Source organism: Corvus hawaiiensis, chromosome 5 (genome assembly GCF_020740725.1).
Source record: "Corvus hawaiiensis isolate bCorHaw1 chromosome 5, bCorHaw1.pri.cur, whole genome shotgun sequence".
Taxonomy (NCBI): domain Eukaryota; kingdom Metazoa; phylum Chordata; class Aves; order Passeriformes; family Corvidae; genus Corvus; species Corvus hawaiiensis.
The window spans coordinates 56,140,110-56,154,651 of NC_063217.1; the positions used below are offsets into that span (position 1 = coordinate 56,140,110).

General features: G+C 50.0%; 1 protein-coding gene and 1 long non-coding RNA gene across 2 annotated transcripts; one reads left to right on the forward strand and one right to left on the reverse strand.

Annotated features, from left to right (window-relative positions):
* The first annotated feature begins 156 nt into the window (after positions 1-156).
* NOA1 (nitric oxide associated 1) lies at positions 157-8,831 on the forward strand. The gene is made up of 7 exons (XM_048304675.1): positions 157-1,098; positions 2,215-2,379; positions 3,092-3,288; positions 5,084-5,215; positions 6,688-6,804; positions 7,629-7,746; positions 8,332-8,831. Exons 1-7 carry the CDS (start codon positions 159-161, stop codon positions 8,535-8,537), a joined length of 1,875 nt encoding a protein of 624 aa, XP_048160632.1. The 5' UTR covers positions 157-158; the 3' UTR covers positions 8,538-8,831.
* On the reverse strand, positions 7,165-14,232 carry LOC125326433. Its single transcript, XR_007203812.1, has 2 exons — positions 14,069-14,232; positions 7,165-9,556 (listed from the first exon to the last, which is right to left on the reverse strand). It is a non-coding gene; the product is annotated as an uncharacterized LOC125326433 (long non-coding RNA).
* Between the last annotated feature and the right edge of the window lie 310 nt (positions 14,233-14,542).

A 14,542-nucleotide genomic window follows, 5' to 3' on the forward strand; every position in this document is an offset into this window, starting at 1 on the left:
CGGCAGCGGGACGGCGGCTGCGCCACCCGTGACGTCACGCGCGCGTCTCCCGCGAGGCGCCCGCGCTCATCGTGATGTCACGCGCGCGCCTCCAGCGGGGCGCCGGCGCGCTTCGTGACGTCGGGCGCGCGCGCCGGGCGGTGCGGTGCGGTGCCGCCATGCTCCGCCTGGGCCCCGCGCTCCTGGCCCGCCTGGCCCGCGCCCAGCCCCGCGCCCCGCCGCGGCGGTGCGGGGCGGCGGCAGCAGCGGGCGGTGGCGAGGAGCAGGAGCGCTTCGTCTTCCTCGAGTACGAGCCGGACCCGGCTGAGAGGGCGGCGGCGGCGGCGGCGGCGCTGCGCCGGGAGCGGGAGCCGAAGCCGCGGCGGGGGCGCGGCGCAGCGGCGGCAGTACCGAGCCTGTCCGACCCGTCGGTGCCGCCGAGCGGCGTGAGCTGCTCGGGCTGCGGGGCCGAGCTGCAGTGCGGGGATGGCGGCGCGCCGGGCTTCGTGCCGGCCGAGAAGTACCGCAGCCTCCTGTCCGAGGGCCCCGCGGCGCTGCGCGGCGCCGTGTGCCAGCGGTGCTGGGCGCTGGCGCACCACGGGAGCGCCCTGCGGCTGCGGCTGCCGCCCGACGAGCACCGCCGCGTGCTGAGCGCGGCCCTGCGCCGCCCGCCGCGCCACGGCCGCGGGCCGCTGCTGCTCTACGTGCTGGACGTGATGGAGCTGCCCGACCCGGTGCTGCCGCAGCTGCCGGCGCTGCTGGGCCCCGACGTCCCCGCCGCGGGCGTGCTGGTGGTGGGCAACAAGGTGGACCTGCTGCCCGCGGACTGCCGCGGGCACCTGGGGCGGCTGCGGGAGCGGGTGGCGGCGGCCTGCGCCCGGGCCGGGCTGCGGGGAGCCGCGCTGGTGGATATCCGCCTGCTGAGCGCCAAGACGGGCTTCGGTGTGGAGGGGCTGGTCAGCCGGCTGCAGCGCTCCTGGAAGTGTGCTGGCGATGTCTACCTGCTGGGTGCTACTAACTCTGGCAAGTCTACTCTCTTCAACACCCTGCTGCGCTCCGACTACTGCAAGTCCCGCGCCCCCGACATCATCGACAGGGCCACCGTGTCCCCGTGGCCAGGTCAGGGCGCCGCTTGGCCTTTTGTAGCACGGGTAATGGGGGCTGGGGGGTGCGCAGAAAACAGTGAGCGGTGGGCCTCTGGGCTGCTCTCGGCCACCCCTACAGTAGGAGAACCTGTCACCAAGGGTACCTTCCACCCTGAGCACCTCTGTGGTGGGCACTGAGTTCCAGAGCTGTGCCTTGCTTCAAATTGTCCCCTGTGAAGAGTGGCTGCAGGAGCTGGGGCTGTTAAAGGAGGCTCAGGGGAGACCTTACTGTTCTCTATAACTACCTGAAAGGAGGTTGTAGCCACATAACAGTCGGTCTCTTGCCCCAAGTAGCTGGCAACAGGAGAAGAGGACATAATGTTAAGCTGCACCAGGGAAGGTTCAGGTTGGAGATTAGGAGGGTTGTTTTCACAGAAAAGGTGATTAGATACTGGAATGAACTGTCTAGAGAGATGGAGTCATAGTCCCTGGAGGGTTCAAGGAAAGACTGGATGTGGCACTCAGTGCCATGGTCTAGTTGACATGGTGATGTTCAGTCATAGGTTGCATTTGATGATCCCAGAGGCCTTTTCCACACTATTTGATTCTGTGATTCCTCCGGGCAGCAGGGGTGGGATGCATGTGGTGAGGGTGCTGTGCATCCTGTAGCGATAAGAGGCCTGGTAAACCAGAGTGTGCACCCCTGTGTGCACCCCTCCTGGTTAGGATGGCACCTGATCTGCATGCCTTGCCCTGTCCCTATCCATTAGAGGTGCCCTCCAGTCTGGAGAGACCTGGAGGTGGAGTGGTGAACACCTGTAGGCCAAAACAAGCTGTCAGGAGGTGAGACTTACCTGGGGTGTACTAAGTCAGTCTTGGCACCTCTTGGCTTTGAGACTGTTCTGTTCAAACTGTAGGTGAGAGCAGGTCTCAAGTGGCTTGTTTTGGATGCCCTTGGATGGGTTGTTTTTGCTGCCCCAACCTGGGAGGGTAGTACTCTATGGGAGCAGCTGTAGTTCCACCTCTGACTTTGTTTTACTGAGTTTCACCAAAAAAGTTAGAGAAGCAGATTTTTTGTAATCTTGTTTCTCAGAGCTGAAATATATCAGGTAGTCAGAGACCCAAATGTGCCTTCTGTTTGTTTTTCCAGGAACAACACTGAACCTGTTGAAATTTCCAATTATTAACCCTACGTGTGACAGGATATTCCGAAGGCAGGAGAGGCTAAAACAAGAGGCAACAAAAACAGAAGATCAGCTAAGCAGTGAAGAAAAAAACCACCTTAATCAACTTAAAAAGCAAGGTTACGTAGTGGGTGGGTATTGCCTGAGTAAAGGTGTTATCTTCCTGCCCCTGATGAAAGTACTGCATTACACAAAAGTAAATTTATTTTGACCAGTACTTGCTCCTGGATTAATGGGGGCAAGACCTCTACCTCCTCCATAAGCAGCATAATTAGCACTTCTTTTGAATACTTGTCAGCTGCTGTAGTAGCAGAGAGTTCCTCTGTGCAATGCATCCTCTGTCTGAACTAGGCTGGCAAATTCTGATAGCTTAGTAGTTTGCAAGGATATCACAGTATGGGCCATCTCTTGTTCCCAAATAAAGAAAATAAGTTTAATTTTAAATAATCCTGTTTGGGCTGCAGGGATTGTACATCATTTTAGTATGTATTCAAAAGAGCAGGTTGGCACAAGATAGCTGTGTTTTTCAGGTAATTGAATTTTGGCAGTCTGAGGCGGTGGAAAAACAAGGCAGTCTGCTTTACCATAAATTGGAAGTAATGGAGTGTCTGTGATCTGGTCCGTGCTGAGATTTCGGGGTCTGAGAAGTGCTAAGCAAGAATTATAGAGGGGATTTCTTACCATTTTGGCTTTTGAACACACAAATTTTTAGCCACATAGTGAGTTTATCACCGTTATATTACTGATGTACGTCTCTGTTAAGCTGGGAAAGGGGCAGATGTTTGATTGAAGGAAAGGCAAGTTAATAAGTTAATTACCAGGAAACCTTTCATTTTAATCCAGGAAGAGTTGGAAGAACATTTCAACAGCAGAAGTCTTGCTCTGAGATTGACTTCGACCCTGACATGCTCTCCTACAGCATGGATGAAGATCCCAGAGATCCCCCTAAGATGCATGAGGAAAGGGAGGAGTTCACACACAATGAAGTGAAAGATGCTCGATGGTGTTTTGACACTCCAGGAATTGTAAAGGAAGACTGTGTAGGTACTCTGTGGTGCTGTGTGTCAGGCTGACAGGGTTTGGGAGGACTGTTCTGCCTTAGATGTGCCTGTGGGAGAGTATTTCTGCTGTAGTCCTGGCATTAAGATTCTCTAAGTTTGGGAATTGTATTAAGATAAGGTTTTTATTTACTTGCAAAGGGTTCATGTGGTAATGCTGTTGCATTTCTGAATAGCGTAATACTGCCAGCTTTGCAAAGGAGCTGTAGGACTGTGTGCTGGTTTGGACAAATTTGTAAATATATCCTCTGAGAGAAGGCAGGTTCCACCCCTCCCCCACCAGGTTCGGGAAAAATAAGAAATTTTTCCTTGGAGGAAAGTGAAAGAGATAAAAACTATTTATTTAACAAACACACAGGAAAACAATAATAATGCTAGATAATAAAACCTCTCGCTGTGGAGAGTTAGAGTCCTTCCGTAGGTAGCCTCTCCCCTCCTCCTTGGAGCTGGGATGGGGTGGGCCCTCCTTGGGGGCCTTGATGGAAAAAACATCCTCCTGATGTGTTCTGATGTTGAAACAGTCCAGAAAAAGAAGAGAGAAAAAAAACCAAAGTCTCAGCAAAACGAAAGTTCAGCTCTCTGTCTCTCTCCAGAGAAAAGTAGCCGAAAGCTGGCTGAAAAGCAAGCAGGCTGCTTCCTCCTGCTCCTCTCGGTGCTGCAGGATGCAGAGGAGTGTGCGTGTCCTTGAAACACTGCTTTGAAAGTTCTCTCGGTTTTTTTTTCCTCTCCCCCCTCTCAGGCTCAGTTTAGAGGCATAGAAAGGCACAAAATTAATTTCTGGGCATCGGGCAGCGATAGGGGATACACATCATAAGTCACCCTAAGACAGACTGCATCACCGAGCTTCCACAACCTCTGCAGGAAGGGGAGTAAGCAAGAGTGCTTCACCCAGGGAAGCTGCCACTTCTTTAGCTCTCGCAGCCTACTGAAAAAGGTGGAGCTTAGGAGGATAACCAGGGCTGTATGACTGAACCAAATCTTAGAGAAAGCATTCTCCTGAAGCTAGCAGTATCTACAGTGTTGCTGCTACTGGCTCCAGTACATCAGGCCTTTGTCAGTGTTTCAGTAGAGCAATGCCCTACTGAAGCCAGTGCTGACAAAGTGCACATGTCCAAAACAGGCATGTTTTGATTTTTGAGCATTTTGATACCCATGCAGAGGTGCAGGTGACCTTTTGGGGAGGATTAACATGTACAGGGAGACAGGAGGGTTCTGAAGAGAATGAAGTGTAAGAACTGTGCTGAGACTTTACAGCTCAAATGCAGGTGCTACTTTCATGAACACTAGAAAACTCCTGGTTTCCTAGTGATGTGTTTGCCAGACCATAACCTGCTTTGCTATAGCACTTAGGTCTCTAATAGCCAGTGTAGAGACTGGCATCAGCTTAGAGACATGGTTTGGTAACTTGAGATTGTATATTTTCCTCCCTTCTTCTGGAGTTGAATACACTTGGAAAATGCTTACTGCATCCAGAAATACTTGGTGCTGTTTCTGATTCTGATTATCCTTGTGCTCTCCTTTGGAGAGCTCCATGCCACGTTTCAGATAGAATTTTGTTCCTACAATCAATGTTCAGTCTGAGTAGAGGACAAGCAGATTGTCTGTGTGGCAGGGGAGATTCTTCCTGTTTCTCACTTACTGTGTGGACCAGAATTGAACTGTTGTGTCAGATGTTCTTGACACTGCCTTACTTGGTCTTTTTCCTCTACAATGCTAATACTAATTTCGTTGTTCCCATTGAAACATCTGGAATGAGTTATGGCAATTTATTTTGCAGGTTTTAAATCTCCTGACAGAGAAGGAAGTAAAGCTGGTTTTGCCATCACATGCCATTGTTCCACGGACCTTCATTCTCAAGCCAGGAATGGTCTTATTTCTAGCAGCCTTGGGACGTATAGACTACTTAGAGGTAGGGGAAGAAAGGATTTTGGGAGCAGCTGCTTAGTCTCTTACTGTAGTACCAGCCATAAAAGGCTTTCTGGGTAGCTTTCTCAGACCCTTTTGTTGCTGCTTTGGAGATGATGAATCAGTTACTGAGTCACTGCATAAAGTCAGAATGCCTTGGGATGCGTAGTTGAAAGGTTTGTTACTTGTTACAAGTGTGCAGTATTTTATAGCATATAATGGGAGCTGCTCTTGAATGCTGACAAATGTCTTCAGGTTAATGTGCTTCCCATGACATACAAAGAGGCACAAGGCAGGGAGGAGAATGTCAGAATTAACTGGGAAAATAGGTGGGTTTCATCATTGCTGTGTTTTGCGAAATCTGTCTGCCAAGAGAGAAAAGCATAGACATTTTTCTTTTCTGACTTAGACCTCTGAAGAATTTGCCAGAGTAAGCAATTAACTGCACATGTATTTCAGTTTCTGTAAAAGGTGCTGTGTGTCCCCCCTGCCAGTAATTTCTTCCATTTATTAAAAATCCCATGCCATACACCTTTACTGAACTGTGTGGAGTTGATCTCCCATGATGTTTCCTCTGGAAGGGGCAGTTTTTCCAGACAGACATTATCCTAGATCCTTTTCTCAGTAGCTTGCCCTGTTTTGGGCGTGTGTATGGCTATTCCTTTGTTTCAGTCTGCTTTCCAAGATCACCACAGAAATGTTGAATTGGTGCTTTGCTAAGAACACTCTTGACCTACTGGAACAAAACCAGAAAAGTGGAGGGGGCAGGATTCTGTCAAGTAAAAAATGTACCAATATGGCAGGAGCACACAACGATGTATCAGTTTTGTGCATCTACATCCTCCTGAGGTCTTGGAGGACTATTGTGCTCAGATCATGACAGAAGCTCCTGCCTCGAATTACACCTTTGAACTTGAAGGAATTGCTGCACTTATTTCAGGCTTCCTGCAGTGTTTGGAGAGGTCTCTCCCACTCTGAGCTTGTTTGCTCTGTCTGCAGATGTGATGAGAGTGCCTGCTGCAGTTGCTCCACAGACTTTGCATAGCTTGAGAGCGCTGGAACCAAGTACTGTTTGATGAGAGCTGTGTGTTAGAAATGTAGAGAGATAGGAGAAGAAGCACCAGAGCAGATGTCCATCACCTCTAGTGCTGAATAACCACACTGAGTTTGTTCTTGTGAATTAAATGAGAGCAAAGATCTCTGTTGGATGATTTGCCTGAGCTGAGTAGCTGTGCTGGCAGTAGTTGTGGCATTGGGAGTGCTTTGAGGCAGGATGGTGAAGCTGTCTGGAAGCTCAGCTCCCCAGTTTATATAAGCCCTGGCTGCTCTCACTGGCAGAGGCAAGGACCCCTCGGACACAGAAGGGACATCAGGCAAACAGGTATTCAACATGCAGGAAAGAAAGGGGCCAGGAGAGAGCAATTCAGGGCTGCTTTTCTGTTCGCAAAATCAACATCCTTTTGGTATTTATTTCAGGGGGATAAGCCTGCCTGGTTTTCTGTCTTGGCTTCCAATCTGTTGCCAGTCCACGTAACTATGCTGAGTAATGCTGATGCTGTCTATGAGAAGCACACAGCCCAAGAGTTCCTAAAGGTAACTGGAGGGAGTTAAAGGTGCTGGGGGGAGCTCATGGCTGCAGGTAGGCAGGCCCCCTGTCTGGGCCACACCTGGCAGGGAACGTCCACAGGTATCAGGAGTTTGGGACTTCTGTAGTGGGTGAGTGGAGATGTGCAGTGTGGAGCAGTCTTGCACAGACTGCATGGCTGAGGTGTGTTAAGAGAGAGCACTCAAGATGATGTATTTTCAGCAGAGTTTCTGTTTCTAGCATTCAGGCTGGTAAGATTTGCAGTGCTCTGCTTTCTCATACTTGGCTCTTCTTGAGCAGCCTTAAAGTGCAGGCAGCAACAGGGATATTTTCCATGGCAAACCTGCTGACTGAGGTTTCAGAACAGATAGCAGGTGAAAAATGTGCCTTTTTTATTCTTTGCCTGATGGATCTTCTGCACATACCTTCATCTCTTGGTGGTCTGATTTTTTCCTTGGTATGGCAGTGTTCTGTGTAGCACTTGCAGATTGATGGGAGAGGGGGGTGAGCTGTCCCTGTCCTGACACTTCCATTCCTGTGCACACGGAGAACAAGTGCTGTCACTCACATCAAGGCAGCTGGCCTGATCCACCAGCTGCATCCTGCAGTGGGCACTCCATCTTTGCTCACCTCCCCCAGGGTTCCTCTGATGTAATTCTGACTCTGTTCTGGCAAACTTGAAATAACTCCTGTAGGTTATTCAAACCAGCTCTTAATTGGCTAACAAATGTCTGATGTCTTTATTCCCCCTTGTGCCTTGCTTGCTGGTTTGAGGTAGGGGTGCTGAAGCATCTTTTGACTGTTAAATCTTTTCGCTGTGTTTTAATCTTAGGTTCCCATGGGTGGGGAAGAGAGAATGAAAGAGTTCCCCCCACTTGTCCCGCAGGACATTACACTGAAGGGAATTGATACCACTGAGGCAGTTGCAGATATCAAGCTTTCCTCTGCAGGTAATTTAATATTTCTTCATTAGTTTGCTTTGCAGGGTCTGCATCCTAGAAATGTTGATGGGAAGAAGCCTCTGAAGGGGTGAAGCTGTATTTCCTGCTCAGAGCAGGACTTTCAACCACACAAAATCATAGCAGCCATGACTTTGTCCAGCTGAAGCTTGGCAACCTCCAGGAATGGGGATTGACAGCCATGCTTGTACAGGATGGCAGCATTGGAATAGTTTATGCTCTGGCTGCCATACAGGTTCTATAGCATCAGGAATGGCTGTGACACTGTCAGCTGTCCAGGTGAGAGGGAAAGGGCCATTGACTGGAAAGCTTCATTCTTGTGTTCTTGGTAGTTCCCACCATCCCTCTTAAGCTTACCAGGAAAGAGCTGTGTTTGGGAAGAGTAACATGTGGCTTTAGGTGCTGCCTTCTGTTGGGAAAGGGCTGGATATGACCTTTGAGCTTGGTTTCTCAAGCAACCACACGTGGGTAGCCCAGGGTTTTAGGCACTGTGGGAGGCAGTAGTTTGTGTCAGAGCCTTACTTTGATCCTAGGGACTTGTCTTCCTCACTGTCCGTATTCTCTTTGGCTCTGCAGGCTGGGTGGCAGTGACGGCTCACGCGGAAGAGGAATTGCTGCTCCGAGCCTACACTCCCAAGGGCACTGCGCTGGTGGTGCGGGAGCCTCCGCTTTTGCCTTACATCAGTAGCATCAGAGGGGCACGGATCCCAGGCACTCCTGCCTACAGGACCAAAAAGCCTCCCTCCTTTGTGGAAAACCTAAGAACTGGGGGAAGCAGATAGTGTTTCTCATCATCTGAGCAAGGCAGAAGACAGAACAGCCCCTGGAGAACCTTGTGGCTTATTGGTATTCAGAAAACCTTGGACTTGTTCTTAAAGGCCAGCAGATACATTTTGGAAAGCTGGGTGGGAGCTCTGCAAGTCCACATCTGATCCAGCAGAATGAACTGCAGCCCTTTGGAATGAACTGAGGGGCTGGGACCTTGCTGTGGGAGGGAAAAGAGCTTCTCCTTGGGATCTGCATCAATGGGCAGATCCCTTTACCTGTCCCCTCTTGAAATACAGGGTGGAAACTCACTTTCCTGATCTGGTCTTTGCTGCTTGTTGAGTAGGTGGTCTCTTGCAGGCACACTCCCTCACGTCAGAAATCATGACCTTGTTCTTGGGTATTTCCACAGTTAAGGAGGTGGAAGGAGCAGGGAATGCTCCAGTGTGGGTATGACCCTTCTAGTGGCTGAAACTGATTGAACAACATTGCCCAAAAGTTGTGTCCTTTCTCTCCTTCAGCATCTGGGGGAGATGATGGTGTAATGCAGATGAAGCAGTATCCTGCTTTTGGAAGCAGGAAAAGTGATGTGATGAAAAGTGGGTCTGCTCATGTGTCTGAAGAGGAAAGTTTTGCAATTCACTGCTTTGATTTGGTTTCTGTAGCTTGGGTAGAGGTTTCTGAAACCAAGGGTGTAGAGTAAAACTTCTCAGATGCTCTTTTGTGTCCTAGTTGACAAAGCACTCTTTCTGTGGGCATAACCATCTTGCTAAATACAGGAAAGCTCCAGTGCAATAATAAATATGCTCCATCTGCTAAAGACAGGCAGAGTGTGAGAGACAGGGCCAACCAGTCTGCTGAAAAAGAGGCAAAAAAAGAGTATCTTCTAATCTCCTTACCATTCACTGATGTTTTCCCCAGTCAGTCCCCAGAGGTGGCTCTGCTGTCCTTGGGCACTTGACTGTTATCCTGAAGAAGCCTGGGTGTTGTGCAGAAATCATTGGCTCATTCAGCATCCTCTTCTCACCATTGTTGCCTGTGGGATGTATTGGCATTCCTTTAGGGAAACCTGTCCCTTTGCCTTGTTCTTTGTTTCCCCCATTTTCAGCCCCAGCCCACCCTGTGGGACCACTTCTGTCTGCAGGCCCTGCCCAGGGCCACTCTTGTCCCCACTGTGAGGCTGCCGGGGTTTCCTGTGGAGCCACTTCCCATGCTCTGCTACTTCCTTCACCTCTTCCTCGCCCTGCTCTGCTGCCTCCTGCCCTGCTCCCCACGCTGGGGTCCAGTGAGATGGGTTGCGCCAAGCGGGGCCACAGTGGGTTTGAGAAGCGCTGGGTGCTGTAGGGTTTGAAGTTTGGCACTGCCTTGAGGGAGGTTCCCTGTCCTTGCTGGCTCCTGCCCAGTGCACCTGGTGTAGGAAATCAGTTGTTCCTTATGAAGGTCAATCTGCTGCCAGTGAACACAGGGAACGTGGTTCACGTCTGCATCTAGACTAGAGTTCCTCCTGTACATTAGACAAAATATGTGCACCCTCACCTTGACTTCTCAGGAAGTCTTTTCTAGTTCTTTCTAGAAGAAAGAAAAGGACTATGGCAGCATGTTCCTTGCTGCTCAGGCTGTGGCTCACACAGCTCTCCCGTTTTCCTTCTGTTTCTCTGTTGTGAAAGCCAGCACATGTGTGGCCACTCCTAGGGTGTGCTTGGCAAGCATCAGAGCACAGGCAGCAAGCTCCAGAATGTGTTTTTTCCAGCATGGATATATAGGACTGCAGCTGTCTTCCTGGCTGGATTTCTTTGTGCTGCTGTCAGGCCTCACATTTGGCTGCCAAAATTACTGAAGGAGTTGCCAACAGGACTGGTGTGAGGATTATCTGTTTTAGCTGTGCTAATCTTCACAATGCTTTGATTTTCAATTTCCCCCTCATGAAAGGGAAAAAACACTATCTTTTTAATGTTTAAGAGCAAGATTCTAGAAGCTTTTTTTTTTTTTTTTCAGAGATTCTTTTTAAAATAACTTTTGTGATGATGGAAGAGGAAGTGCCATATTTATGTCAACTGTTATAACACAGTGCAAAGCAACCCCTGTACAAATTCTGCCCATTCTTTTTGAGCAGGCCACAGATTTATCAAGTCCCTTCCTTGACTTGCTCATAGCTAAATGGGAGAACCATGTTGCTTTCTGCATTTCTTCCAAGACTGGGTTTGAATGGTTGAACATTTTTAACCTGGCAAGAGGCTAAACAGCTTCATGTGTCTAGAAACAGCACAAACAAGTTATGTTGTTTAATTTATGTCTTAAGACATAAATACTGAGAAGAATGCAAAATACTGAGACAGGGACCTCTGCATCTTGAACAAATGTACCAATCCAAACTTCTCCTGGATGTTTTACGTGGATCAGATGGTGGTGAGAGAGAAAGAATATGAAGATCTGCCAGAGCCGCCAGCTTAATATCACAACGCAAAAGCAGGTCAAGGTATTGAAAGATACCAAAGTGACACCTCTTCCTCTTCATCCTTGGCTGCATGACAGATGTGTGGATGATGTACTTCATGAAAAGGCACTGGTAGACAGCACTTCCCCTCTACGCTTCAGAGGTCTGAAAGGCACTCACTGTAGCTTTTTGAGGCCAGAAGCCACTATAATGTTCTTGTGGGGATGATGCAGTTCTGCAGTGCCTGAATTCAGAGCTGTGCTTACCGGCCCCAGGAGAATCCATCACTCCCTTATGTCTAGCTTCCAGCTTTAAAGTATCTTTGGTACTGATTTCCATAAAAACATCCACTGCTGTGCATAATAGTCATCGGCTGCAGAGGTGAATACCCCTGGCTCTTCCTTTTTGCTTTGTAAAGTTTGCACACATTCGGTGGCTTTAGTCCTTCCTGGAGCACTGCCTGGGGTGGTGTCACTCCACTCCCAGTGTGAAACAGACTAATTTGCACAGACTGTTCCTCAAACTTTTATAGAAGAATAAAAGTTGGGATATATTTCCATCAGCGAAGAGCCTGGATGTTGCGGGGGGGGGGGGTCCCGAGAGCAGGGGAATCCAGCCAGAGTCACGATACGAACACCGATACGATTTGAGCTTCGCGCTCCCCTTTCATTATTCGGTTACACCAAGTTATACTTTTTCCCCCAAAGTTCACGCCCCTTTCCCATGAGAAAGCCTCTAAGCAGCGGGGGAGCTGACCAGTGTATACCTTTTCCCAAGGCTGTTCAAGGCTGCTGGCTGGCAGGTGCCTTGCAAGCCTGTCTGCAGCCTGAGGCCCCATCAGGGGTACTTCTGCAACAGCCCTGGGATGCCCAAGCCCTCCTGGGGTATCCTATATTCCACAAGGAATCCCTCTACACATCCCCCGTTTTCTTTTTGGGCATCCCAGGTCTGGTCGATGATCTATCGCAGCCCTGCTTTAAGGCAAAACAAAATACTCCCAAGTATTATTAAACCTAATATAACTACAAATAGCAATCGGCAGCCTTCTACTACCAAGGTACGCAGCCATCTGGTGATACCCAGACCCTTAAGCCAATCTCCCAATAGGGTCGTCTGTCTCCTGAAAGATGTGTAGGCCCCTCTGGAGGTCAGAGAGGTGCTTGTGAATTGGGACAGAGTGGTCAGAAAGATTCATACAGCACATACGCTGGAACTCTTTGTAGCCGTGGCTGTGAGCTAGTAGTAGAAAATCAATGGCTGCTCGATTTTGTAATACTGTATGTCTAACACTAGTAACATCTACGCTTAACTCATCAAGCATCTGCGAAGTTATGTTTAACTCATCCCTCTCCCAGCAAGCAAGTTTATGCAAAATAGCGTGAGTCCTGGCTGCCGAAACACCAAGTAACAACATAGATGCTAGCCAAATTGACTGCCTTCACTTGATCTAAATGGGCGGACAGCTGATTGAAAATGTCCGCTAATGCTCCTGTCTCAAGACAGTCAAAAAACAATTTCTCACTCTACCTCTGTGTCTGGTGCTATGCCCAAAAATTTATGCAATATACCCAGAAATTTATGCAATTCTCCTTCTTAGTTTTGTCTTTGGAAAGGGTTCCCCGACACCCACCACAAGTCACTAGCAACCACCCAGAGCAGCTGTTACATTCGCCCCAGAGTCTCACTATTTCTCCTGCTACAGAGAGTGGTGGATCTGGCAAGTCCTCAGCTCCTTCACTCAGCCACGTCTGCAGCCTCTCCCAAGGCCCCTCGGGACAGGTCTCAGAGTCCCAGCTGTTAAGGTAGTGGCGTCACTTTCCTCAGGAGCTGATGCTGATAGTGCCTTCTCGTTTCGGGGTCCTGTAGCATGGCACCACTTTGCTGGACATAGCTCTGGTCAGTGATGCAGCGATGACTTGTCCCTGTTGTTGCAGGACATTCTGTAGCATTGCAGTCCACGTTCGCTCCCAGAGCAGGAACTGTGAATGGGTTAATAACAACTGTACGATGCTGATGTAGTAATTTGAACACAGGACATCTGCTGTAAAGATAGACTGCAAAATGCTTTGTGTAGATAAGTTAGCAAGCTTTTTGATTACTTGTTGTATCAGTTCTTGGTGTTTCTCCCCGTCCCGGGGCCGCTTCTGGGCCGCTTTGGCTTTGCAGGAGACGAAACCGCAGAAGCCGCGCTGCTGCCGGACGTCCCGCTGTTCGGCGGGGGGGGGGTGGGGTGGTGAACTCTGCCGCTTTTGGCTGGGTTTTAGGACCTCTGCGTTGCTCTGCCGCTTTTGGCTGGACAGCAGGACTGCCTGTGTCTCCTTGGCCCGCCTGCGCCCTGCCCCCTGGATCGGGTGTCTCTGCTTCCGCGTTCGCAGCCATTCCTCCCTCCTCCCACCAAACCCTGCCGAGTTTAGCAGCTCCTGCACTGAGCGGACGCGCCGCCGCGTTTTTAACCGGTTTCCTTGCGGCCAGCCCGAAGGACCATGCTGCCCTGGACTCTGCTCTGGTCTCTGGCCGCCGCTCCATAAGACCCCCGTCTGTTCCTTTCCCAGAGCTGCTATTCTCTAAAGCCTCTATGGCAGCTACAGCAACTGTCTTTTCTGTTTTTATTTCTGTGAGAGTGCTAGTTACTGCCCTCCAGGTTAAGCTGAGGGCTTTAACTTCTTTAGCTGCCTTTCCTCTCTCAATCGTGGACAGCCACAGTTCGTTTCCAACTGCCCCCCACGGTTCGACTGAGAACAAACGTGAAGTGTAACTCAATAACCCATGCTCCCGGGCCCACGTAACGAGGGCATTCAGATCTCGGTCTTTTACAATTTCGCCTCTCATAGAGAGAATATTAGCTAGGAGTCGAGGTCCTGCCCCGTAGTCCATAGCTTCTGTGCTGCGGATATTCGCTCGGCCGCGCGAAAATACGGTCTCCAGCCACTCAGCTTTGAGGTTTAGCCCCTGGCTTTACTTATCCTCCGGCCTTCTATTCTGCTTTGAGACCGGGCCCCCGGCTTTACTCAGCTTCGGGGCCACCTGCTCTGGTTCCCCTGGCTCCGCCGCACGGATATGATGAAATACGGAGTCTTACCGCGTTTAAGCGAACCTGCCTGAAGCAAAACTCACCCGGGTCCCTGCCGTTCGGGCGCCACGTGTAGCAGGGGGGGGTCCCGGGAGCAGGGGAATCCAGCCAGAGTCACGATACGAACACCGATACGATTTGAGCTTCGCGCTCCCCTTTCATTATTCGGTTACACCAAGTTATACTTTTTCCCCCAAAGTTCACGCCCCTTTCCCATGAGAAAGCCTCTAAGCAGCGGGGGAGCTGACCAGTGTATACCTTTTCCCAAGGCTGTTCAAGGCTGCTGGCTGGCAGGTGCCTAGCAAGCCTGTTTTCAGCCTGAGGCCCCATCAGGGGTACTTCTGCAACAGCCCTGGGATGCCCAAGCCCTCCTGGGGTATCCTATATTCCACAAGGAATCCCTCTACACCTGGAAAAAGAAAGTAAAACGATTAAGAACTTCAAACACTCAAAAAGTGAAGAAAAGGGAAAAAGGTGGAGCAAACAGAAAAAAAAAAGTAGCAGAAACTGGTTAAAAG

What these genes read in the sequence shown, in the direction of transcription:
- NOA1 (XM_048304675.1), top strand. Translation starts at nt 159, where the DNA reads ATGCTCCGCCTGGGCCCCGCGCTCCTGGCCCGCCTGGCCCGCGCCCAG. An exon ending in CACCGTGTCCCCGTGGCCAG is followed by an intron (nt 1,099 to 2,214) that starts GTCAGGGCGCCG and finishes TTGTTTTTCCAG; the next exon opens with GAACAACACTGAACCTGTTG. An exon ending in AAAGCAAGGTTACGTAGTGG is followed by an intron (nt 2,380 to 3,091) that starts GTGGGTATTGCC and finishes ATTTTAATCCAG; the next exon opens with GAAGAGTTGGAAGAACATTT.